The following is a 25184-nucleotide window of genomic DNA, read 5'->3' on the forward strand; positions in this document are numbered from 1 at the left end:
AGCTATCAATGATGTCCAGGCAACCTCCTCTCCCAGAAGTTCCGCTATCTCAGACAGTACTTTTGTGGAAATTAGTCAAAGATTGAGGCCCCCAGGGAAGGCAGCTCCATGGCAGGGCACGTGGCCTGTGAGCGGAGAAGCCTGGATTTCAGCCCCAAGCCCCACCCTGAAATGTACAACCTGTGATGACCATGTCTTCCCTGTACTTCTGGGATCCTTCTAACTGCTTTCTGCCTTTTTAGCTCCCCTTCCAACTCCTGTCCTTGTGGAAGCTTGGTGGGGAAAGGGAACCATCCCTTAGTAATTATTTCCATTATCATAAGTTTTACTTTGCAATGCATGGTTACCTCTGTGGGCAGGGATTAACAGTAGAGCTAAATGCTAGCGCTGGATGGGATGGGTGAGGAAACTGAGGCCCAGAGAGGTGGTAGCTTGCCAGGTCATGAGGCTAGGACAGCCCCCAGGACTTCCCACTCCCAGCCTGAGGTTCTGACTCCTGCCTTAGGAACAGCCCAGCAGCTACTTTAGCCCTGCTGGTCACCACTGGGAAGTTCAAATTGCTTGGAATGTCACTAATTATATTTAATTTTGTAATGAATTCCAAGCAAAATGCACAGGGCGTTTCCCTCCCTATGCTACCAGTCAATGGTCTGCCCATGCCTGGCAGCAGGGTCTGGTGGTATAGTGGGAAGTTTGGGAAGAGCATCAAAGGCCTGGATGCTGTGTGACTCAGGCAAGCTGTCCACCTGCCTGTGGCCCTGAGGGGCCTGGCAGGAATTACCTCAAAGCTCCCGACAACCCTGCAGGGCAATGGTGTGTGCCTGTCCCACTGCCTCTCTGTCTGGCAAGTGGCTTCCCTGTCTTGACCTTGACTTTGACCCTTTTCTTGTCTCACACTCTCCAAAAGCAATTGTGTCACCCCACTGAGCTGAATCTTGGGTTTATTCAGCCCTACCTTAAATTCTTTCTTTAATTCTTCTTCTTCTTCTTTTTTTTTTTTAAACAGTCTCGCTCTGTCACCCAGGCTGGAGTGCAGTGGTGTGATCTCAGCTCACTGCAACCTCTGCCTCCTGGGTTCAAGTGGTTTTCCTGCCTCAGCCTCCCGAGTAGCTGGGATTACAGATGCGTGCCACTACGCCCAGCTAATTTTTGTGTTTTTAGTAGAGCTGGGATTTCACCACATTGGCCAGGCCTGTCTTGAACTCCTGGCCTTAGGTGATCCACCTGCCTTGGCTTCCCAAAGTGCCGGGATTATAGGCATGAGGAACCATGCCCAGCCCTTTCTTTAATTCTTAAAACAGCCCATGATTAGGAGTCTGCAGCAAGCTGGTCCAAAGGCATCCACCCCCTTTTCCCACTGACTCCTTTGTCTCCCCCACCCTGCTCCAGCAGAAAGCCCCACCCTTGGCTTAGGCAGCGCCATGACGACTGAAATTGGTTGGTGGAAGCTGACTTTCCTCCGGAAAAAGAAATCCACTCCCAAGGTGCTGTATGAGATCCCTGACACCTATGCCCAAACAGAGGGAGATGCAGAACCCCCAAGGCCTGACACTGGAGGCCCCAACAGCGACTTTAGCACCCGCCTGGAGAAGATTGTGGACAAGAGCACAAAGGGCAAGCACGTCAAGGTCTCCAACTCAGGACGCTTCAAGGAGAAGAAGAAAGTGAGAGCCACGCTGGCAGAGAACCCTAACCTCTTTGATGATCATGAGGAAGGACGGTCATCAAAGTGAAGGGCTGAGGAGGGTGCTAGCACCTCCTGGCTCCCTGCCATCAGCCAGATCTGAGACAGGACCTTGCCATGCTGGCCTCTTTGGCCATAGCTGAAGTTGCGGGGGCAGTTGATACCTGCTGGCAGGAAATGGCTGGTTTTTAGGTTTGTATTTATGTGCCTCCACTTTTGTAAGGCCTGGGAGATCCCAGGGTCTTCCACCCTCCCCCTGACCACATACAAAGGCACTCTAGTTCAAGGGTGAAAACTCTCACCCAGGAGGAACAGCCCTCCTTGAAGTAATGGCAGGGCCAGCAGGGAGGTGGGCATGGCAGGGAATGGAGAGAGTGAGCCAGACAGACTTCACCTCCTTACTGGACACAGGGTCAAGGGTGAGTTTCAATTGCTGCTCCCTTTACTTTCTCTACCTGTGACTACTCCCTGGACCAATCCTGAGGAGGGCACATTTTCCAGAAGCCACGTGATAGGGGCTGGTTTCTGTGGAGCCAGAGGCAGAGACACTAAACTTGAGCTCACCTCCTAACACCGGCAGTAAACTTCCTGGAACTTTGCCCTCAGGTATGGAGGGGGCAGAGGACCCTGGCACTCTGTTAGGGTGCTGTAGAAGACTAGATTGATGGTAGTTTGGCCTGTTGGTTCCTGTTTTGGCCATGACTTTTGCAGGTGGCAAGTCACACACCCTCGAAGGGAAGCTACACGGGCCAAATTGGGGGAGTGGGTGGGGAATTTTCTCCTCTCCCTCCCCTACTATAATAGTATTTAAGACATATCAGCTCCAGAGATGAGTCCTGGAGCCTTGAATTTTGTTTAACAAAATAATTGTAGGTTTCTCTCTGTAATAACAACGCTGGAAAAGCAGAGAACCTCTTTTATGCTCATGTCTTGCATTTATTGAGATGACTGTTTCTCATGCCTTTATCTTCCTTCGTGTAAGTAAAGTGGACCTTTGTGCTCAAACTGTTCCTTTCAAGCTTCAGGAAGGGTTCCCAGGTGTGACAATGTAGGAACTGGGTCACTAATTTTTACCATCAAACTAGCCTTAGTATGGGGATGGGGGAGCAGAAGGAGCTAGTTACACCTCAGTGGTCAGCTCTCTCCGGTCAACAGAAAGGCCATCAGGTGCTCTAAGAGAGTAGGGCAGACCTTTGGTGATTGACCCCAAAGTTTCAGTGGTTTGGTTTGGGATTAAGATTCAAATTCTGGCTCTACCCCTTAGTAGCTGGGTGACCTTGGGAACATTTGCTTGTACTCTGAGCCTCAGTTTCCTCTTCTGTAAAAGGGGGCTGAAATAATACCTATCTCATAGGGAGTGGTCAGTATTAAGTGGCCTATGAGAGGTCGCATAGTAAGCGCTCAGTTTAATACTAGCTTCCTTCCCCCTTCCTTTATAAGGAACTCCACCATACCCCACAGCTTTGGTTTAAGAAAAAGGAGAAGGTGGGTATAGTGGCTCCGGCCTGTAATCCTAGCACTTTGGGGGCTGAGGTGGGAGGATTGCTTGAGCCCAGGAGTTTGAGACCAGCCTAGGCAACATAGCGAGACCCCATGCCTAAAAAAAAAACAACTAACAAACAAAAAGTAGCTGACTGTGGTGGCACATGCCTGTAGTCCTATCTACTTGGGAGGCTGAGGTGGGAGGATTGCTTGAGTCCAGGAGTTCAAGACTACAGTGAGCCATGATTGTGGCACTGCACTACAACCTGGGTGACAGAACTAGGTCTTATCTCTAGGAAAAAAAAAATTAATAAATAAGAGAGGCTGGGCACAGTGGCTCATGCCTGTAATCCCAGCACTTTGGGAGGCTGAGGCGGGCAGATCACCTGAGGTAGGGAGTTCAAGACCCACATGGAGAAACCCTGTCTCTACTAAAAATACAAAATTAGACGAGTGTGGTGGCACATGCCTGTAATCCCGGCTACTTGGAAGGCTGAGGCAGGAGAATCACTTGAACCCAGGAGGCCGAGGTTGCGGTGAGCAGAGATAGCTCCATTGCACTCCAGCCTGGGCAACAAGAGCAAAACTCCATCTCAAAAATAAATAAATAAGAAAGAGGAGAAAGCTGTCATTTTATGAGGTTAGGTCCAGCTCTTTCTCAAGCTGTAAGAGCTGGGAACTAAAAAAATGTTGGCCAAATCTCTGGAGCTCATGGTAGAAACACAGGGAGAGACCAAGGTGGCCACTAAACAATGTGGTCCTGCGGCTTCCAGGTCAGCTCCTGGCAGGCTGCTGGGCCACCTCACCCCAGGAGCTGTTGCTCAGGGAATTTATTACTGAAACAAACAGACCTATACAAGGGAGCCTTTGTTAGGGGCCTCACTCCGGCCAGGGGGACCTCAAATGATGAGTAAGGGAGACCAGGAGCTGGAGGGATGGAAGGCAGGCTCAGGGGTGCTGCCTTTCCCAAAGCCTCTTTCCCCTACCCCTTCCCACTACACGGAACTTTCTAGGGTCTCACCAATTACTTAATCCATGAGGCCTCCACAGAGCATCTCAGACTTTCCCTACACTGCAGCCCTGCCCAGTGTTAATAGCTAACATTTATAGGGTGTTTATGGCAGGCGGCCCCTAGAACAAGTCCTCCCTAAGGTTGTTCATTTAATCCTATCATCACCTGAGACAGGTGCTGTCATTATCCCCATTTTTCAGACAAGTTGGCTGAGGCTTAGAAGTTAAATCACTCATCCTGGGGGCCAGGTGCTGGCAGTGGTACAGCTGCGACTGAAGCCAGAGCCAGCTTGTACATGTGACCACTGTCCCACACAGCCACCTTCCACTCTTGATTCTCATCTGCTACGGGAACAGGAAACTGAAGCTTGGAACAAATAAAAGCACTGACACCTTCTGCAGAAGGGGAAGTTGGGAGGGGAGGGAGCAACTTCTGGGTCTTAGGATCCTGGGAGGTGAGCATCACTTGAGGGGACTGGACAAACTCTGGAAGCAGTTGGATAAAGCCAACCAGCTTTGAAGCTGAGTGTCCCCTAAGACCCTAGACTATAGGCATCTCCCACATCCGCCCATTCTCGGTTTCCCTGAGGTGGGGGATAAGGATGGCCCCTGGGCCACCCACCTAAGGTTCTAGATAATACTGGCACTGTACTGCCAACTCCTCCAGTATCACCATTACCCCTCTGGGTGAGAGTATCCACAGCCCCTCTGCCCCTTGCATGCTGACCCCGGCTCCATCTTCTAGGTAAAGTCCACACGTTTCTAAGCTGGGGGGCCGGATGGATGTGGGGTAGGTACTAGAAGCCAAAGAGAGATCTGGCTGCCCAGGGAAGCAGAGTGAGGCCACTGCAAGTTTTCATGAGAACAGGGGAGGAGGAGGAACCGAGAGCGCAAATATGTGCGGGAACCGGGAGAGGCTACGGGTTATCGACCACAGTTTCACTGGGACGCGGCCCAAGCGGATGAAGCGGGAGGCAGGGGAGGCCGGCTAGAAGTGGCTTTCACTGCCCGGAAGGGGCCGACCTTGGGTGGCGGGCTCCCCCTGCTGGACGTACTGCCTACATGGTGCAGAGAAGTGAGGGGGCAGGAAAGTCGCTTAAAGTCCCCAAGTCCCCGCCTTGGGGGTTGAGGGAGACCAGGCCGGGTTGAACATCAATAAAGTGCACGGCTGACAGGCTTTTATTACAGACTGGGGCAGTAATGGCTGGACAGAGAACGGAAAAGGAACATCTGAGACCAGGCTCAAAGCTAGGGGGATACACAACCTCCAATAACACAAGGTGGGTGCAGCACTTCTAGACACACACACAGACACACATACACTTACTCATGAACGGCACAGCCTACGGTACAAGAAATAGGGCAAGGTAGGTAAGGGCACCCGACACCCTCCTGCTTGCAGGGGGCCACAGGGTTAATGTGCCTTCCTGCACGCAGGCTTAAGAGGGATAAACAAGGATAGGGCTGCCCTTGGAGAAGGCCTGCGGAAAATAGTGACTGAGGCACAGGTCCATGCAGGGGAAGGAAGCACAGTTCACAGAGTGGCAAGCTCAATGCCAGCCAGTGCAAGCAACAGTCAGTTCTTTGATCCTGGCTTAGTCACAGCAAACATTTACCCAGCCTGGCTCCTCTCCATAGCCAGCAGGTTGCTTGCTCATCCAGTCTGCCCCTGGTCAGCTGGCTTGTGCTCAAGGAGAACAAACACAGTTCAGCACAGGACTCAGCTGAGGGTCACTAAAGGATCACAGACTGTGAGGGTGGGAGGTCATGGTTTAGAGGTTGAGTCTAGTGTAGCTGATCACCTGGGGTCTAGTGAAAATGCAGGGTCAGATTCAGTGGGTCTGGGGTCTGAATCTCTAAGGCGCTGCCAAGTGATGCTGATGCTCCTGGCTTGTGGACCACCCTGTGTATAGCAAAGCTCTAGACCAGGAGGTCTCAACCTTGGCTGCACAGAATTCTCTGGCGAGCTTTTAAATTTCCCAGTGCCCAGGCTGCACTCATATCATAGTAGAGACAGGGTTTTGCCATGCTGGCCAGGCTGGTTCAATCATCTCTGAGGGTGGGACCCAGGCATCAGGGTTTTTTAAGCTCCCCAGGTAATTCTAGTATGGGGGAAAAACCAATGATCTAGGAATTATCAGCAGAAGTGGGGAGTAAGGAAAGCAGATATGTGAGTAGTCTGAAAAACATAATCTCTATAATCATTTAATTTTTCTTTTTGGAAAATGTATGTATACATACACACAGTTTCCATAAACAAGCATAGATAGTAAAGCTGATTAAAATCTTCCTGTCCTATTGGTACCAGCACATGAAGCCCTTCTACAAAATTCCTGACTGACTGGGAATAAAAATTCCTAGTGACAGCCCACTCCTTCTCAGGCAGGTATGATTGTTTGAAATCTCTCCCAATATTGAGATGAAACCTGCTTCCCTGTAACTTCCTTGTAATTCTGTGGGTCCCTTGTAGCCACAGAGAAGGCAGCAATCAATAGAGGAAGTGCTATAAAAATATACTATCCCGGCCGAGCGTGGTGGCTCATGTCTGTAATCCCAGCACTTTGGGAGGCCAAGGCGGGCGGATCACTTCAGGTCAGGAGTTGGAGACCAGCCTGGCCAACATAATGAAACCCCATCTCACTGGGTGTGGTGGTTCATGCCTGTAATCACAGCACTTTGGGAGGCCGAGGCAGGAGGATCACAAGGTCAAGAGATGGAGACCATCCTGGCCAACATGGTGAAACCCCGTCTCTACTAAAAATACAAAAATTAGTTGGCCGTGGTGGCATGTGCCTGTAGTCCCAGCTACTTGGGAGGCTGAGGCAGGAGAATTGCTTGAACCTGGGAGGCAGAGGTTGCAGTGAGCCAAGATCACGCCACTGCACTCCAGCCTGGGCAACAGAGTGAGACTCCATCTCAAAAAAAAAAAAAGAAAAGAAAAAAAAGTCCTATCCGTAAATGAGTTAGTTAAGTTGTAAGCAACAGAAATAGATTCTAGCTAGATTAAGTCAAAAAAAAAAAAGAGAGAGAGAGACTTTACAGAGATAGTGGGGTGTTTCAAGGCAGGGGGAGGAACTGCACAGCCCAGACCTGGGAGGGAGGGATCCAGGGAAGGAGAGATCCTGGGAATTGCAATAGCAGCAGGCAGAGGCTGTTGGTTCCTATTGTTTCCTGGCTGCTGTGAATGACTTGGCTTCAATGACTCCCAAGGTTCTGGATCTCTCCAGTTCAGATTTCAAATTATTGACAAAACAATCTGATTGGCCAGGTTGGCTCAGGCGCATATGCTGGGACTAAGCTTTGGCCAGTATGACTCACATGGTAACAGACAGGGCTGCTGGGGCCCTCTCTGTCACCAGAAAGGGAGTCACACCGGCTGCTACCCCTAGAGGGAGCTATCCTAATCAATCATAGGCAAGGTCAAAAAAATAATTATGGAATTATTTTCCATTGGTGATTCTCTATGCCACCATTATACTCCACTTGACCAGCTAACTGAGAACCAGCTGAGTACAGAGAACTTAGAGGATTAGCTCTGAAGAGTCCTGAATATAAGGGGTAGGGAGGGAAATGGGTTGAGTTTAGAAAGAAGGGCCTGGGTCCCAATCCCACACCCTCTCTTGACACCTAGCCCTAGCTCCACTCTGGGCCGGCAGGTCCCAGAGTTAAGGTGCAAGTCTCTCATAGAGCCAGTCTTCCTCCCCGCGGTGGGTCATGGGCCCCAAAGGGGAATCTCCTGTGGGTAGGCCCCGCCGAAAGACTATCCGGTCATGCAGGCGGTTGGTTTGACCTTGCCAGAACTCCATCACCTGAGGGTACAGGACATAGCCACCCCTATAAGGAGAAGCAGAGGTTTCAGTGCTCTGTGGAGTTTTCTAGCCAGGTCACTCTCCCACCCTCACCCCTCATCCCAGGGCCTCTTGAAGGAAGTTGCTGGCATGCATGTGACAAGGGTGGCCAGGGAGGAGGAGATCTGTGATTCCCCAGGCAGGTGGCTTCAAGTAAACACAGGGGCCTGGTGTTCCTTCCTAGAGAACTACCAGATGTCACTCACCAGGATTTTGGCTTGGGCACCTCTTGATCCTGGTAGAGCTGTTCCAGTTCCTCATTTTTCTTTCTCAGATACTGTCCAGGGGAAGGAGTTAGAAGAAGGGCCAGGCCCAGTCAATGATTCATTAACAAGGACTTTCTGGGGATATGTGCTGGGGACATGGGTGAGCAGAGCAGACTGGCCTCTGTCCTCCAGGAGCAGTCAACGGGATGGCCAGATGGACAGAGGAGGCCTATTTCCCCTCTCCCTACCCCCACTTTCCCTTCTCACTGTCCTTGTCACTGTTTTCACTGGGCTGGAGAGATAGGAACCTGGCATCTCCTGGGAACAGCTTCTGGGGATAAGCCAAAGCCTCCGCCGCCTGGAGGACTACAGCGGAACCCCACTCACCTCCCGATCAGGGATCACAGAACTCTGGTGGCTGACCACAGCCCCAATCTGGCTGCTCTTGGGGCGGGAGTGGAAGTAGCACTCAGCCTCCTCCTCGGGCAGCTTCTTCACAGGGCCTTCCACACGCACCTGCTCAGGGATGGCTCTGGGTCAATGGCGTTCAATGCCACCTGCCCTCCCTACCAGCATAGGCCCTGTTCCTCTCTGCTCGATTGGCTGCCCCACCACTCTTGGCTCCAACTAACTGAGGGCTATTTTAGAGGCAGAGTGCCCAGCTGGGATGTTTGCCCAGTCTGGGGACCTTCACTAGACTTAATCATAAACTCAGGCCCTGCCAACCCAGCCCATCCCAGGCTGTCCTGGGAAAATCCACTCACCTGACGGTTAAGCGGCTCCCAGTAGAAGACAAGGGAAGCAAAGGGATTAGAGTCCTAGAAGTAAAAGAGAATCCACAGCCAGCCATCAGGACAGGGAGAGGAGGCCTCCAGCATGCAGGGAAAAGGCAGGAGAGCTGTAGTGTGCAGGTCCACAGCAGATGCATCCACCATAAGAGCTCATTTAAACCCTAAAAGTAGGCCTATTGTCACAGATACGGAGACAGGCTAAGTCACATGCCCAAGTTCCTGCAGTAAGTGGTGGAGCTAAGTTTAAGCCAGTCGGACTCCAAAGTGAGACTGGGTGATTTCTCTCACCCACAGATCTGTGAGTCTTGAGAAATGCATGCTTGGCTGGCATGGACTTAGGGAGGTTTACTCATTTTGGATTCATTCACTGAATGCACGCGAAGTGCCCACTCTGGGTCTTACAACAGGAGACATGCGGGGGATACAGCAGAGATAAAACAGAGCAGCCTCCACTCCTACAGAGCTTACTGTTGAGCAGAGGAGACAAACATCAGTTACATAATCACCCAAATAAATGCTCAGTTCCAAACTGAAGAAAAAGACAAAAAAGAAAGTTGCAAGTTATAATGGCAGCAAACAGCATGAGGGGCTGAGTCTGAGTCAGAGTCAAGGAAGGCCATCCTGAGGAGGTAACATGTGGGCTGAGAGCTGAAGGAACAGGTTATGGCTGATGGGGTGAGGCTGGTTAGAAAGGGCATTCATTCATTTATGGCAGAGAGCACAGCAAGTGCCAAGGCCTCATGGCAGGAGGGCACCTGCACACAGACAGCAACTAGACTGGGGGGTGGGGTGGCATGAAAAGGTGACTGAGGAGGCAAGAGCCAAACCCTGCAGACCCTGCGAAAGATTACTAGCTCTTTTCACTCACCAGCTCTTTTCCTTTTCGACTCTCAAAGTTAGTGAAGAAGCGGAAGCCATCTTTCCCAAAGCCCTTCAGTAGCAACATGCGAGCAGAGGGTTTTCCATCTCTAGGAGCAAACAGCAGAGCACTGTGGTCAGAGCCTGCTTCGATGCTCTGGTTACAGTCCCTCTCCCCAAAGGATGTCTCAGCACCCCCTCCAGCTGCACCCCCTTTATTGGGCTGTCAGGCTGCCCCCTCCCATGTGCTCCTGGGGATTTGTCCTAGAGGTATCACACCACAGCCTGGGGCCCTGTTATGGGCTGAATTGTGTCACCCCAAACCCCTATGTTAAAGCCTTAAACCCCAATGTGATTGTATTTGGAGATGGCGACCTTATGGAGGTAATTAAGGTTAAGTAAGGTCATAGGGGTGGGGCCCTAATCCAGTAGGACTGGTGTCACTGTAAGAGAAGAGACACTTCAGAACCACCTCCCTTGCCCTCCACAACACACACACACACACACACACACACACAGAGGAAAGGCAGTGTGAGGACATGGCAAAAAGCAGCTGTCTGCAAACCCCAAGCAGAGGCCTCATCAGAAACCACCCCTGATGGCACCTTGATCTTGGACTTCCAGCCACCAGAACTATAAGGAAATAAACTCCTGTTGTTTAAGCTATCCAGTCTATAGTATTTTGTTAAGACAGCCCTAGCAAATTCATAAGACCCTAAGGGCAGGGACTAACAATAATGCAATCATCCCATGCTTCGGGATCACAGTGGTGCTATGAGATCAGCTCCTCTGTTCAGAGCTCTGGGAGATATCCACTCGCACAGTACAAGAGCACTGACTTCAAGGCCTTGCACTTTAGCAAGGAGAATTGAATAACAGGCTAATACAAGTGATGTCTCAAAGGGCATATGATTGTCAAAGGAATGATACAGTCAAGTACTGTGCTAGGTTTCGAGAGAGAGACAGAGCTTCACCAGGAGAAGTAGCTCCTGAATGGCAGACGGGGCTCAGGTAGATGGGGAGATGAGGGAGGCAAAGGGTTGTGTGTGGATGTATCAAGGGCAGAAATGAACAAGGCACTGCAATTTTATCACTGAAATGTAATTTTGTGGTCTGGTCTTTGGTTTACAGGTAAGGACACAGGCCCAGAGAGGACAAGTATCTTGCCTAAAGCCACACAGCACATTAATAACAGAGCTGGAACCATAAAGTTGGCAACCAGAGTTGAGAGCTTCATGAGCTTCCTAGTTCATATGTATCCACCCAAAGAGGGGCCCACGGCCATGCCCACCTGGTACAGGTAGCCAGACACATGGCATTGGCTTCCCCTATGTCAGGACACTGAACAGCCTCCTCAAACCAGGCAGCAAACTGTTTCACTGGGTCAAGGGAGGTCAGATGAGTCTCCTCAAATGCCTAGGAAGGGAGATTTATTTCATTTAATAAACATATATAGTGCTTACTATGCATCTGGCACTGTTCTAGTCACTTTTCAAAAATCAACTCATTTAGTCCTCATGACAATGACCTTAAAATAAAAAATAGTATGCGGTAAGAAGATTCTGTGCCCCATTTTACAGGTGAGGAAACAGGCATAAAAAGGTCAGACAACTTGCTGTCCCACAGCTAGTGATGGATAAATCAGGGTTACATGTCATGGGTGTCAAAACTGTCTGTGCATCAGAATCACCTGGGGAGCATAAAAAAAACTTTCTGGGCTCCACCCCCATAATTTCTCATTCAGTAGGTCTGAGGCTTCATCAAAAACTGCATTTTTATTTACTTATTTATTTTTTTTAGACAGGGTCTCACTCTGTCACCTAGGCTGGAGTGCGGTGGTATGATCTCGGCTTACTGCAGCCTCAGCTTCCTGAGCTCAAGCGATCCTCCAACCTCATCCTCCCAAGTAGCTGGAATTACAGGCACGCTCCAACACGCTCGACTAATTTTATTTTTTTGCAGAGACAGGGTCTCACTATGTTGCCCAGGCTGGAAAAACTGCATTTTAAACAAGCATTTCTAGAAATGACCACGTGCAACCAGATTTGGCAACCAGGGCCCTGGAACCCAATTCCTAAAAGCTTCTCTTGGTTCCCCTCCTGAGAAGGGAAAAGGAAAAGAACTTTCCAGTGGTCAGCAGAAAGTACTGAAGGCAGTAAGCTAAGAGCTTTCTCCTCCCCTCCTCCCTGAGCTTGTCGCCTTCCCCCATATTCCACTTACTTTTTTGTCAAACAGTTTGTAAGCTGTTTATCACTGTACCCACCTAAAGACGGGCCCATGACCATGCCCACCTGGCATAAGGAGGTTTGGGTGACCCCAAAACCTCCTTGCCCCAGGCGGTGGCCCCAGAAGCCCTGAGGGGCTGGTTCCTCCTACTCCCCTCCCCCCAGTAGATGACTCCGAGGACCCCTCTTCCCCCACCCTTGAGGGAGGCCCAGCACAGTCCTGACATCCATCACATGAACCCCTGATTCATTCATCACTAGCTGTGGGACTGAGCAAGTTATCTGACCTTGCTACCTGTCGAGTAGCAGGGTTCTAAGCACTTTACAAACATCTAAGACCATAACATCCCCGTGAGGCAGGTACTATCACTTCCCAGATGAGGAAACTGAGGATTCCAACCCAGGCAGGCTCCAAAGTTCGAGCTCTTACCCATTACGAAAGGCTGCCTTTTGAACCCATCTTCATTTGCGTTTCCCTGGAACTCCTCCCCTGGTGGGATGTCTTTGAAGCGCCCTTTTCCCACGGGGGGTGATCTCCAAACCTCCTTGCCCCACCGGGTGGCCCCAGAAGCCCCAAGGGGCTCCTCCTACTCCCCTCCCCGCTGTAGATGACTCCGGGGACCCCTTTTCCCCCGCCCCTGCAGGAGGCCTGGCCCTGGCGACGGCACCTCTCGGTCCCCGCGGTAACTCTTGCGCATGGGTCCCAGGTCCATGGCAGCACTGCGACCACACAGGTGACTGAGGTAGCCTGGCCACTCGGTAGGTCGCCCGAACGTCGCGGTGACGCCCCGCAGCCAGCGCGTCATGGGGGCCGCCGGCCACGTGACCCGGCTGTGGCCCGGCGCTGGGTTCCTTTGAGTTCGGAACCAATTTCTCACCCTGGACTTCTACCCCGGGGAAGGAAGGATTTGCCAGTCCCCCAACCAAGCTAACAGGTCCTAAGTCCTCGGAGCCAATGAGTTTCCAGGATCGGAGGAGGGAGACAGAAACGGAGAGGTCATTGGTTGGAGCTTTTCGGTAAAGAGGCCAATTAGAGCGAGAACAGAGGAACCCAGCCGCCAATGGGTAGCGCCTTTGGGGGCGGGAGCAGAGAGACAAGGAAATGCTGTCGCCGCTGTTAACACGCACGTGGAGGTTGGTTAAAGGTATAGGAGGATCTCTTGCAGCTCAGGCGGGGCGGAGGATGTGTCCCGGGGGCTTGAGAGGAGTAGTCAGTATTAAGTGGATGGCCCACAGTAGGTGCCTGTAGGCGAGCTTAGGGCAGGAAGTACCCGCTGGGAAGGGAGACTAGTGGAATGGGAAAAGAAAAAAGGAAAATGGAATTAGGGGCCAGACTCTGAGGCAAGGTGATGGGGACACATAGAGAAAAGGGTAATCTGGTTGTGGGGAGAAATTAGGGCATGAGAGTGGGAGAGGTTGAAATGACTTGTGGACCATGCCCCGAGTGGGGAGGTGCAGTGGGGTGAGGAAGAGACGGGGAGGTGAGAAGGAAGATGGCTGAATGGGAAGGGAGAAGAAGGAAATTTGAGACCAAGGTATCCCAGACCAGAGTGGTTTTCCTCTTCTAGTTTTGTTTTTGTTTTGTTTTGTTTTGTTTGAGACGGAGACTAGCTCTGTTGCTCAGGTTGGAGTGCAGTGGCGCGATCTCGGCTCACTGCAACCTCCACCTCCCGGGTTCAAGCAATTCTCTGCCTCAGCCTCCCGGGTAGCTGGGAATACAGGCGCCCGCCACCACGCCTGGCTAAGTTTTGTATTTTTAGTAGAGACGGGGTTTCACCATGTTGGCCAGGCTAGTCTCAAACTCCTGATCTCAAGTGATCCACCTGCCTCGGCCTCCCAAAGTGCTGGGATTATAGGCGTGAGCCACCGCGCCCACCACCTCTTCTAGTTTTAAACCCCTTCCCTCCAGCCTCATTTATTTAAGCAAGGGTCAGAGAGTTTTACTCCCTTTGCTCATGGTTTCCCCTGCCATGGTGCACTGGAGTTCATAGGAGCCAGTGTCCTAGTAGATGGCAAGGCTGCCAATGTCCTGTCTCTCCAGGGTCTCCCCCATCTTTGTCAAGCTTCCCTTTTTCCACATTTTGCCCATGCTAGATAGTAGGAGTCTAGCCCCTAGGTCAATGCAAGCAATTGCCAACTGAGAGTACACGGAGCAGGTGCTGTGCATAGCCTTTCCAGGCTATGGATGCAAGGCTGAAAAATGGGAAACCCACTCGTGCCCAGTCCAATTCTGAGCTGGCTGGGGCAGCCTTGGGTCGAGACCTCTCTGTAGCCCTGCTTTCCACCAGCATCAGGAAGGGGAACTGCAAGAGCCATCTAGGCAGGCACCCAGGACTGTGCCAGGTAAGGGGAAGTTCCTGGCCTGGCCAGGTGTCTGCATTACAGCTGAGCTTCATGAAGCCCTACATTAGATACCTGTCATCCTTTATGTGTACATAGCTTGAGCCAGATAGAATCTGGAAGGCAATTTTCCTGCAAAGAAATAAGACATGTCTCAAGGCTTAATGATATTGGTCTATGGATTCTCCACTGGTTGGATTTTTTTGTGCTGCCATCATTTTCCTCCATCAGCATAATTGAGAGAAAGTTGACTAGATTTACTTTCCTGTTGAAGTTGTCTTTCTTTTTTTTTTTTTTTTTTGAGATGGAGTCTTGCTCGGTCGCCCAGGCTGGAGGGCAGTGGCGCAATCTCGGCTCACTGCAAGCTCTGCCTCCCGGGTTCATGCCATTCTCCTGCCTCAGCCTCCCAAGTAGCTAGGACTACAGGCGCCCGCCACTACACCCAGCTAATTTTTTGTATTTTTAGTAGAGATGGGGTTTCGCCACGTTAACCAGGATGGTCTCGATCTCCTGACCTCGTGATCCACCCGCCTCAACCTTCCAAAGTGCTAGGATTACAGGCGCCCGGCTGAAGTTGTCTTTCTATATAAGAGCATTGCTGTACTCCTGCCCTCCTAAGCCCCTGCAGTTGAACCTGTGTAAGCAGTAATGAGTGCACTTCAACTCAGATGGGTTTGGTTCATGGGTTTGTTTTTTTTTTCAGACAGAGTCTCCCTCTATCACTCAGGCTGGAGTGCAGTGGCGCGATCTCGGCTCACTGCAACCTCTGCCTCCCGGGTTCAAGCTATTCTCCTGCCTCAGCCTCCCAAGTAGCTGGGATTACAGGTGTGTGCCACCACACCTGGCTAATTTTTTGTAATTTTAGTAGAGATGGGGTTTCACCATGTTGGCCAGGCTTATGTGGAACTCCTGGCCTCAAGTGATCCACCCACCTCGGCCTTCCACAGTGCTGGGATTACAGGCGTGAGCCACTGTGCCTGGCCATGGGGTTTTTCTTCACACTGTTAGCACTCCTGGGCTGCTGCTACCCTGGACCTGGATTCTAGGACATCAAGACTAAGATCATCTATGTACTTAAAAGCCAACAGCTCAGTGTAGTGGAGGTAGATACATATTTATGTATTAATTCAGTAGACATTTTTTAAATACTTCCTTTGGACTGGGCACTGAACCAGGTCTGAGAATGTTAAGATGAAGATGACAACCTGGGCTTGTAGTCTATAGGGGGAGGCAGATTTGTGAGCTTAAGAGTTGTTGCAGATTTGTTTTGTTTTGTTTTGTTTTTGAGACAGAGTCTCACCCTTTCACCCAGGCTGGAGTGCAGTGGCACGATCTTGGCTCACTGCAACCTCCGCCTTCTGGGTTCAGGCGATTCTCTTGCCTCAGCCTCCCGAGATATTTGAACAGGTGTTTCTGTACAGTAAAGAGAAGCAAAAAGAAGAGGATCAAACCGTCAGGAAAGGCTTTGTAAAGGGAGTGGACATTTGATGTCTTAATGAGTAAGTTTTTGCTGGATGGACAATGGAACAGGCATCCCAGCAAGAGGGAACATTATGAGTAAAGGCATGGTGCACTTGGGGGAACCTGGAGACATGTAATACTGCTGGAGCAAAGGTGATGAGAAAACAAGCTGAACAAGCAGGCAGGGCTAGGTGCTCCTTGCTGAAGAGTCATCATGCAGGTGCCGAGGGTCAGGCTTTTAGACACAATGATTTTGATATTTTATCCTGTGATATTTTTTAGCCTGTGAACCAGTGTCTAGTTCCTGCTTTTTAAAGACCAGATGGGGAGAAAAAAGTGCTAGATTCTGACAGCGTCTCCTTCCCTTGGTGATTAGCAAAGAAGTGTGCAGTTGATTGCCCTTTTGTATTTTTCCCTTTGTCTTGAAGATAATAAGTAGACTTGTGTTACACTTTTCTGCTTAGTTTGATTTGGTTTCTGGATCACAAAGCAGCCCCTCAGTGCACAACCAGAAGGGAAACAAGCCTGCTAGCTGCTTTTGCTACTGATGCAACTACCAGCAGGGACTTTCTGAGTGGGAGAAAGGAATTATTTTACTGTTCCAGTCTTCTCCTGAGAAAGTCTTAAATGAATAGAAAATACATAGCAACATTTTTATTGTACAGAGAGGCACACTGGTTTCTCAAGATGAAACAAAAAAGTCTGCATGGCAGGGTGTGGTGGCCCATGCCTGTAATCCCAGCACTTTGGGAGGCCGAGGTGGGTGGATCACTTGAGGTCAGAAGTTTGAGACCAGCCTGGCCAACATGGTGAAACCCTGTCTGTACTAAAAATACAAAAATTAGCCAGGCATGGTGGCAGGCGCCTGTAATCTCAGCTACTCAGGAGGCTGAGGCACGAGAATGGCTTGAACCCGGGAGGCGGAGGTTGCAGTGAGCTGAGATGGTGCCACTGCACTCCAGCATGGGCAACAGAGCAAGACTCAGTCTCAAAAGAAAAAAAAAAAGGTCTGCATGTGGGTTTGCGGACTGTGCCTTGCCTGTTTTCTTCTAATGCTTTTCCTTTTTTTTTTTTTTTTGAGACAGAGTCTCACTCTGTTGCCCAGGCTGGAGTGCAGTGATGCAATCTGGTCTCACTGCAACTTCCGCCTCCCAGGTTCAAGCAATTCTCCTTTCTCAGCTTCCCTAGTAGCTGGGATTACAGGCGCCTGCCACCACACCTGGCTAATTTTTTTATATTTTTAGTAGAGAGGGGGTTTCACCATGTTGGCCAGGCTGGTTTCGAACTCCTGGCCTCAAGTGATCCACCCTCCTCGGCCTCCCAAAGTGCTGGGATTATAGGCGTGAGCCACCACACCCAGCCATGTTTACTTTCTTAAACCACCTTTTTTCTAATCATCTGACTAAAGTGTGTATTTCAGTTTTACTTTAGTGATTGGATTTGTGTTTTGGAACCTGGCTCTGGTGACCAAATGGGTGATGAGCAAGGGAGGGTGAGGCTGGTGGCAGGGATAGGTTGGGAGAAGCTGTGGTGTTGTCTAAGTGGAAGGTGGGGGCAGGATCCTGATGCGTGAGTATGGTGTAGGGCATGTGGAGAGGAGGGATCCACCCACCAGGGCTGGCTTTAGGTGACATGGGTGGTGCTGTTCATTGAAGTGGGGCATGTTGGAGGAGGAGGTTTGGGGGAAAGGTGAATTCCTTAGCAACATTTCAAGTGTGAGGGTTGATGGGACACCCACGTTTGGCCAGGTTGGATAATGGAGTCTGGAGCTTAGTTGGGAGGTCAGGGCTGGTGATACTGGTTTAGGTAGCATGAGCCTCGGGGTGGCACTTAGAGCCGTGAGGGAGGATGAGAATGTCTGAGAAGGGAAGAGGGCCTGGGAGAGTTAGGGAGGGTGGTGGGGAAAGGGAGAGTCAAGGAGGAGTGGTAATGATGCTGGTGAAATACAGCGTCCAGCTTTCTAAGTTTTTTTTTTATTTTTTGAGATGGAGTTTCGCTCTTGTCACCCAGGCTGGAGTGCAGTGGCACAATCTCAGTTCACTGCAACCTCCACCTCCTGGGTTCAAGCAGTTCTTCTGTCTCAGCCTCCTGAGTAGCTGGGATTACAGGCATGCACGACCACACTCGGATAATTTTTGTATTTTCAGTAGAGACGGGGTTTCACCATGTTGGCCAGGCTGGTCTCAAACTCCTCACCTCAGGTGATCTGCCTGCCTCAGCCTCCCAAAGTGCTGGGATTACAGGTGTGTGCCACCGTGCCCGGCCTGTGTCCTGCTTTCTAAGAGGTGAGAGGAAGAAGGCTGATAGCAGAGCAAGGGGTGTGCTGGAGAGCCTGAAGCTCAGGAATTCTTGGGCCCAGCCTTGAGGTGAACTCAGCTTGGAACCCCAAGGGTAGCAACACCAGGACTTACAGAAGGGTGTGTGCTTGGTGCTCTGCCAGCAGATGCCTGAGCCCTGAGTGGGTTTATCAGAGGCCCAAAGGAGGTGGATCCTCAGAGGCTTGGGATGAGATCAGAGGAGGCTGAACCTTATCGGTGTCCTGCCTGTGGTGCTTGTGGCTAACCCCCTACACGATCCTTGCATGTGCTTACAGATGGCTTCCCAAATACATTGTGGGTGGCTGGTATTCCCTGTTAGAATGGGAGCTCCTTCACGAGAGGGACCACATCTGTTAACTTTCTCTGGCTTCTTCTTACAATCCTAGCCCACAAAGTGTGCTCAAAAAATGCTAATCTGTAATGTTTATGCATAAACCACTTTTGTTAAGCTTTTCAGTATGATGGGTGTTATGTATGGTGAGTGGGGTGTGAGACATTTTTGCACCTGGTGGGAGCAGGGCTGAGTGTGTGTTTTGGTTTTTTGGTTTCTTTTCTTTCTTTTTTTTTTTTTTTTTTTGAGACAGGGTCTTACTCTGTTGCCCAGGCTGGAATGCGGTGGCACACTCATAGCTCACTGCAGCCTTGACCTCCTGGGCTTAAGAGATCCTCCCACCTCAGCTTCCTAAGTAGCTGGGACTGTAGGCACACACCACCATGCCTGGCTAATTTTTTTATTTTTGTAGAGATGGGGTCTCACTATGTTGCTCCTGGTCTCAAACCCCTGGGCTCAAGCAGTCCTCCTGCCTCAGCCTCCCAAAATGCTGGGATTATAGGCATGAGCCGCTGTGCCCGTCCACGAGTGTGTTTGTTGACTGGAGGGATGTTGAGCTTCAAAGGCCAAGTGAATTAAATCAGTTTCAGTCCTCAGAATACCTGCCTTGATAATTATGGTGTGGGCCACAGGCAGTGAGTGGGAGGAGGCCTGGTGGTGGGTTTTCGGCAGGCCCAAAGGACATGGCCTAGTGACTTCCTAGTTTCCTTTGACAAATCCTGGTCAGTCCTTGCATTTGGCCTGCCCTGTGGTCAGTTCTCATTTCCTTTTGTTCAAGGTCCCTATGAGCAGGTATTTGACCCTCTTCTCCAGGCCCTGAGTCACTACCATAGTCCACCATGGTTTGCTTCCTTTTTTACCCACAGCCCTGTTCATTATTCCATCCTCCCAGGCTCACTTCCTGCCTCTTCTACTCCTTGAGGACCCCTTCTCTTAGGAAACCCAATTGCCACCTGTCCTATTATCACAGTTCCTTTAGTGACTCACCCCAGCCTCAAAGACCTTGGTTGAATCACAAGTGTTCTCTGTCCCAAGGCAGCATCTCATCCTGTTAGGTTCCTCGGCACCTGTGTTCTATCAGCCATGAGCCCCTGATGGGTCTGGGGACCTGAGATGGTGCAAGTGGCAAGGGGCAGAATGGAGGTGGGGCCATAGCTGGCAAGCTCTGCCTAGCAGGTGCCCACACCTCTCATAATCTCCAGAATCTCAGGGTCCTATGTGCTGTCCACTCTGATTCTGATGCTGCTTGGGTGATTTTGTTCAATTTGCTTCATTTTTTACTTCTCTATTCCAGGTCTTCCATTCCATTTTATTTTTTAAAGTAATTTTAGGCTTACAAAAAAGTTACAAATATAGTACAAAGATTTCCCATACACCCTTCACCTACCTTCCCCAAATATTAAGATCTTACTACCATAGCACAATTGTCTACATCAAGAAATTAACATTGGCACACCACTATTAATTAAACTACAGAGGAAGGGCATGGTGGCTCACGCCTGCCATCCCAACACTTTGGGAGGCCTAGGTGAACGGATCCTTGAGCCCAAGAGTTTGAGACCAGCCTGGGCAACATAGGGAGACTCCATCTCTACCAAAAAAATAAAAACTAAAAAAGTAAATTATGGGCTTTTTTGAGTTTTACCCCTTTTTCTCCCACTCATGTCCTTTTTCTGTTCCAGGACCCCACATTGCATTTAGCAGTCCTGTCCCCCTAGTCTCCCACCCATAACTGTTCTCAGTCTTTCGGCTGCTTCATCCAGGTCCCCTCAACTTAAGAATGGGTGTGGTGTGGGGAAATGGGTCCACTCACTTTGGAAATGATGTGGCAGCTTGGTTTTGGAGACAGGACCAGAGATAGGGTTGGCCTTGGGCAGGGTCAGTTTTCCTTAGGGCGGTGTGAACTAGGAAACTTCTGCCATATTCCCTTTTGCTTGGGGTAAAGGACGATGCTGCTGATAAGAAGTTGTATCTGTGTGCGTGACCACAGCCCACTTTCTCACCATGAGCTGGGGAGCCCAGGGTGTCCCCCCTGAGGACTCCCAGTCATGACAGTTCTATTAAACTTTGGGCCTGTCTCCCTAAAACCTCCCCGGCATGGGGTGGGTGGCCCTGCTGTGCTGAATAAGACCGCCTGCCTGTGGGAGGACAGTGTAGAAGACACACGCTTCATGGGACCCTGGTGTGGGCATTGCTGTAGGGGGTGGATCTAGTCGCCTCTGACTCTGCAGAGGGGTCTGTGTCCAGTCGACATCATAGCCGAGCTTTTCTTTCTTTTTTTTTTTTTTTTTTGAGACGGAGTCTCGCTCTGTCGCCCAGGCTGGAGTGCAGTGGCGCAATCTCGGCTCACTGCAAGCTCCGCCTCCCGGGTTCATGCCATTCTCCTGCCTCAGCCTCTCCGAGTAGCTGGGACTACAGGCGCCCGCCACCACGCCTGGCTAATTTTTTGTATTTTTAGTAGAGACGGGGTTTCACCGTGGTCTCGATCTCCTGACCTCGTGATCTGCCCGCCTCAGCCTCCCAAAGTGCTGGGATTACAAGCGTGAGCCACCGCGCCCGGCCAGAGCTATTCTAGGACTGGAAATTAGGAAGAGACTGAGACAATGTCCAGATTAATGACTGGGGACTGGGCCCTCTTACTGTCCTGCAGGACAGCAGTGGACCTAAGGTAGAGCTGACCCCAAACTCAGGGGTGTACATCACGCAACTGCAGTCTGCAGAGCTGTCACAGGTGTCACCTGAAAAGCCCAGGCTGATGGCACAATGGATGCTCCACTACTTCTCCTGGGGGTCTGCAGCCTGTTCTTTCACTATTGGGCAACACATTCCTGCTGACACTGTCACCATGAAAAGCCGTTTGCCTGCCCACTGGAGGGGTCAGTGCTGGTCTAAGTTCCTCTAGGAAAGGTCAGTGTGTTGGGGGCCTGGTGCAGGAGAGGAACTGAGAACCCTGTTCACCCCATACAGGCAGGGGAAGAAGCAGAAGCAACAGGCGCTTGAGCCTTTGGACACTGAGGCCAGTGGTCTAACCCCTAGCGGCTGTCCCACTTGCTTTGGACAGTTGAGTCCTTCCACTTTGATAATCTCTTGGGCAGCAGGTTAAACTGTTTGGGGAGCTGGATGCAGTGGCTCACACCTGTAATCCCAGCACTTTGGGAGGCCAAGGCAGGCGCGTCACCTGAGGTCAGGAGTTCGAAAGCACCCTGGCCAACATAGTGAAACCTCATCTCTACTAAAAATACAAAAAATGAGGCTGGGCATGGTGGCTCACGCCTATAATCCTAGCACTTTGGGAGGCCGAGGCGGGCGGATCACTTGAGGTTAGGAGTTTGAAACCAGCTTGGCCAACATGGTGAAGCCTCGTCTCTATTTAAGAAAAAAAAAAAAAGAAAAAAAATTAGCTGGGCGTGGTGGTGGACGCCTGTAATCCCAGCTACTTGAGAGGCTGGGAACAAAAGAATTGCATACCCATGAGGCAGAGGTTGCAGTGAGCTGAGATCGCACCATTGCACTCCAGCCTGGGTGACAGAGCAAGACCCTGTCTTCAAACAAACAAACAAAAAACGTTTTGGCCATTGTGATCCTATAACTTGGGGAAGGGAAGACTGAGAGGTAGGAGACTGTCAGGGGGTAGAGAGGATGTCACTGGCCAGGGAAGAGGGGATGGATGATGCAGAAGTCAAAAACTGGTAGCTCAAGTGCTGAAACTGGTCCTGCTGTATTTTTAAACAATTGAGCCAACATTGAAAGATCAGATTCCACCCCAAACTCCACATTTCTGGCTTCTGTTACAAAAATCACAAGAGTTGGCATTCTCACATAGCACCAACTGGCCGAAGCAGAGTAGGGGCACCCCCTGTAGTCGGGGGTGGATGTCCCATTTTTGCGGTCACACACTCCAATATTTGCCCTAAGCAGAGGGTCACTGACATTGACCACAGTACTTGCTTTGCTTTCCTTATGGTTAAAAACAGTTTCCCTCCTGGTCCCTGAGGCACCGGGGTTGCAGTGGGTCTGTGTTTAATCAAGATACATGCAGGAGTCTATTTTGAAGCTGAAGAGGAAGAGGGGGGTTGAATAGCAGTGGGGCTTGAGGTGAACCCTAGGAAGAAGAAAGAACAGCAGTACGGGTTGAGGTGAAGCCCACGCTGACTAGGAGGGCTCTGAAACACAGGTGGAGGGAGGAAGGCGAGGGGTCCCAGACCACTGCTCAGGAAGGTTCTAGTGATGAAGGAGCCAAGATCAGACTAGGCCTTAGGAGGCAGAGAAGATGCCTTCATTTTTATTCAGAATTGAAATAATCAACAGCTTAACTTCTTTGGCCCAATTTCTGGGTGTGGCAACTTTAAGGGGCAACCTTAAAGGGGCCTCAGGTTTGGGCAGTGGAAGACTCAAATGGAGAACCCGAACACCCCATTCTCTGCACTCGGATCAGGACAGCTTGCATTCATCCATCGCTCAGGGCTCCTACACACCCACCCTGGGCTTGGGGATAGGTCTGAACCCTTCTCTTGCTCCATCCTGTCTTCCTCAAAATATCTCATGTGTGGCGGGCTGTAACATCAGCACTGTCATCAAACAAGCCTGGGGCCTCACAAGGGCACTGGAAAGATGATTTTTTTTCTTTTTTTTGAGACAGAGTCTTGCTCTGTCACCCAGGCTGGAGTGCAGTGGCACGATCTCGGCTCACTGCAACCTCTGCCTTTTGGGTTCAAGCAATTCTGCCTGCCTCAGCCTCCCGAGTAGCTGGGACTACAGGCATGCGCCACCATGCCTGGCTAATTATTATATTTTTTAGTAGAGACAGGGTTTCGCTATGTTGGCCAGGCTGGTTTCGAACTCCTGACCTCAAGTGATTCACCTGCCTTGGCCTCCCAAAGTGCTGGGATTACAGACATAAGCCACTGTGCCCCACCAGAAAGATGATTGTAGAAATGAACTGGGTGGTTTGAAGGAAGGGCAAGTAAGACCCATTTGCTGGTTTGGTTAAAGAAAAAAAAAAAAAAGTACATATAATGCGTGGATTTGCCTTTGGGAGGGAAATCCTGCCCAGTCCCCCTTTCTTCCAGGCATGGAATCCTCGTCTCTGGGATAATGAGCACAATGTCAAGTGTCAGCTGGACAGAAAGGAGGGGCATGAGGGATGGGCTTTGGTGCACATGACGCTGGGGACGGTAGAGGACAGAGGAGGAACCACACAAGTGGGGCCCCTACCCTTCAGCTGCACCCAGATTTTCATCAAGGGCCCATCAGGATCAGGTGTCTGTGGGAGCCTCTTGCCTAGGGTGAGCTTAGACTGCATCACACCTTCAACAGTTCCCCTGCAACTCTCAAATAATGGATAGGTTAAAGCCAGAGGAGGGTTAATTTGCCCACAAGTCTTTCTATGCTTTCCTCGTGCCATCACTCAGCTAGGCAGAATACATTCTCTCGCTCTTAGCCACCCCAAGGGAGGCAGAGATGATCAGACATAACTTTTGAACCCCCATATCACTGGAGAAGGGAAATCCTACACGGGAAATCCTCGTCCTGCCCAGCTGGGGGCTGGCACCTTCATTTCCAGATGATGCTGGGGTCAGGTCAGTTTCTGTACTGGAAGCATAAAGCACATGGCTTGGAATCAGCCCCCAGGAAAGGATCATTCTTTGTGCCTAAGAGCAAAGCCAAGGGAAACATGTGGCAGAAAGAGGTCACTTTGTTAATATTCCCCTTCTCTCCACCAATCCCCTTATTCAGAACACAGCAAGGCAGTTTTCTAGTCATGCAGTCCACACATGAGGAATAAATACACCTCATGTCTTCCCCTTGCTGCCAGTGCGGTGATGAGATGCAGAGCTGAGGGGCTGAGGAAGAGGCTTCTGTGTCAAGGTAGATTCAGCTGGTGGTCTAGTATTGCCCAAACGGCTTCCGTAGGGATAGGAAAGGCCCCCTGCTTGTTAACAAAGAAGAGGGGAAGGACAGAGAACCTGGATCCATCTGAGATCTGTGGGCTTTTTACTTTTTCAGCCATTTGAGGGTTGACTGGCTCTAAGGAAAAGCTGTTTGCTGGCAGACACAGGTGGCTGGTGACAAACAGAACAGAGCAGGGGAATGGATAGCTCAAAACGAGCCTCACCACTTCCGAACAGAACAGCAATCCCAGCTGTGTCCTTTCGAGGGAGAGTGAAAGCACGTGCTGTCCTCTACATGCTTGAGGCGGACTTGCCTGTCTCTTCAGGCCGGATGCTCTTCAGGGCCCTGTGGGGCTTAAACACATGTACTGAACTAGCTCCAATCTTAATCTGCACAACATCGCAACCCCTGAGTTCCTATTAGCTCTGCAAAACAAAGCAAAACAAATCCCCACCAAAATTTCAGATTTGTAGCATCTGCTAAAACGAAAAGGCAAAATCAACTTCTTGTTCTCTCTGGGTTACTGGGCAGGGGATATAGAAGGAAACAGAATCTGTGGCCAGAGTCCTCTCTCGGGTGCAGCTGGGCTCCAGGCCTCTCTAGCTGCCAAGCCCTCCCATGAACCTGCCTCGCCCTTCACTTTGGGAAGGGACCTTGGCTCTTGGGGAAATGCATTTTTGCCAGACTGTAGCCTTCTGGAGGGGACTGAGCCAAGGCCCCATTGGCTCTCCTCTCTA

At 50.6% G+C, this 25184-nt stretch overlaps 4 protein-coding genes across 28 annotated transcripts in view; 2 read left to right on the forward strand and 2 right to left on the reverse strand.

Annotated features, from left to right (window-relative positions):
• Positions 1-1392: 1392 nt before the first annotated feature.
• PRR15L (proline rich 15 like) lies at positions 1393-2610 on the forward strand. Its single transcript, XM_055257369.2, has one exon. The coding sequence runs from the start codon at positions 1422-1424 to the stop codon at positions 1731-1733; it is 312 nt and encodes a 103-aa protein (XP_055113344.1). The 5' UTR covers positions 1393-1421; the 3' UTR covers positions 1734-2610.
• Positions 2611-5333: 2723 nt separating this feature from the next.
• On the reverse strand, positions 5334-13091 carry PNPO (pyridoxamine 5'-phosphate oxidase). Of its 3 annotated transcripts, XM_055257358.2 has the most exons (7): positions 12774-13091; positions 11172-11296; positions 9891-9990; positions 8996-9049; positions 8619-8747; positions 8232-8302; positions 5334-8011 (listed from the first exon to the last, which is right to left on the reverse strand). In XM_055257358.2, exons 1-7 carry the CDS (start codon positions 12909-12911, stop codon positions 7843-7845), a joined length of 786 nt encoding a protein of 261 aa, XP_055113333.1. In that variant the 5' UTR covers positions 12912-13091; the 3' UTR covers positions 5334-7842. The 3 variants fall into 3 exon arrangements, with proteins under 3 accessions (XP_055113333.1, XP_063484895.1, XP_063484896.1); XM_063628825.1 differs by lacking the exon at positions 8996-9049 and having other exon boundaries at positions 12774-13037; XM_063628826.1 differs by lacking the exon at positions 8619-8747 and having other exon boundaries at positions 12774-13037.
• A 90-nt stretch (positions 13092-13181) lies between these two features.
• SP6 (Sp6 transcription factor) overlaps positions 13182-25184 on the forward strand; it is a 97496-nt gene continuing 85493 nt past the window's right edge. For 4 of the 13 annotated variants that reach the window (XR_010118087.1, XR_010118092.1, XR_010118086.1 and 1 more), the window contains exon 1: positions 13193-13250. The gene's annotated coding sequence lies outside the window, so the exon portion shown is untranslated. Of the gene's footprint in view, positions 14449-25184 lie in introns of all 13 variants that reach the window. The other 9 variants (XR_010118088.1, XR_010118091.1, XR_010118097.1 and 6 more) reach the window with 5 other exon arrangements.
• The window catches only part of SP2 (Sp2 transcription factor), a 36318-nt gene continuing 33946 nt past the window's right edge, over positions 22813-25184 (reverse strand). For 7 of the 11 annotated variants that reach the window (XM_063628782.1, XM_063628776.1, XM_063628784.1 and 4 more), the window contains one exon: positions 22813-24872. In XM_063628782.1, the coding sequence (XP_063484852.1) occupies positions 24832-24872 (41 nt within the window). In that variant the 3' untranslated portion in view covers positions 22813-24831. The remainder of the gene's footprint in view (positions 24873-25184) is intronic. The other 4 variants (XM_063628787.1, XM_063628779.1, XM_063628783.1 and 1 more) reach the window with 2 other exon arrangements.

Source organism: Symphalangus syndactylus, chromosome 20 (genome assembly GCF_028878055.3).
Source record: "Symphalangus syndactylus isolate Jambi chromosome 20, NHGRI_mSymSyn1-v2.1_pri, whole genome shotgun sequence".
Classification (NCBI taxonomy): domain Eukaryota; kingdom Metazoa; phylum Chordata; class Mammalia; order Primates; family Hylobatidae; genus Symphalangus; species Symphalangus syndactylus.

Excerpts from the sequence above, each read along its gene's own strand:
- PRR15L (XM_055257369.2), top strand. The coding sequence starts at position 1,422 with ATGACGACTGAAATTGGTTGGTGGAAGCTGACTTTCCTCCGGAAAAAG.
- PNPO (XM_055257358.2), bottom strand. The coding sequence starts at position 12,911 with ATGACGCGCTGGCTGCGGGGCGTCACCGCGACGTTCGGGCGACCTACC. Across the intron at positions 8,748-8,995 it reads GGGAGCCGCTTAACCGTCAG|GTGCGTGTGGAAGGCCCTGT; the intron begins GTGAGTGGATTT and ends ATCCCTGAGCAG. Across the intron at positions 8,303-8,618 it reads CTGTGATCCCTGATCGGGAG|TATCTGAGAAAGAAAAATGA; the intron begins GTGAGTGGGGTT and ends TCCCCTGGACAG.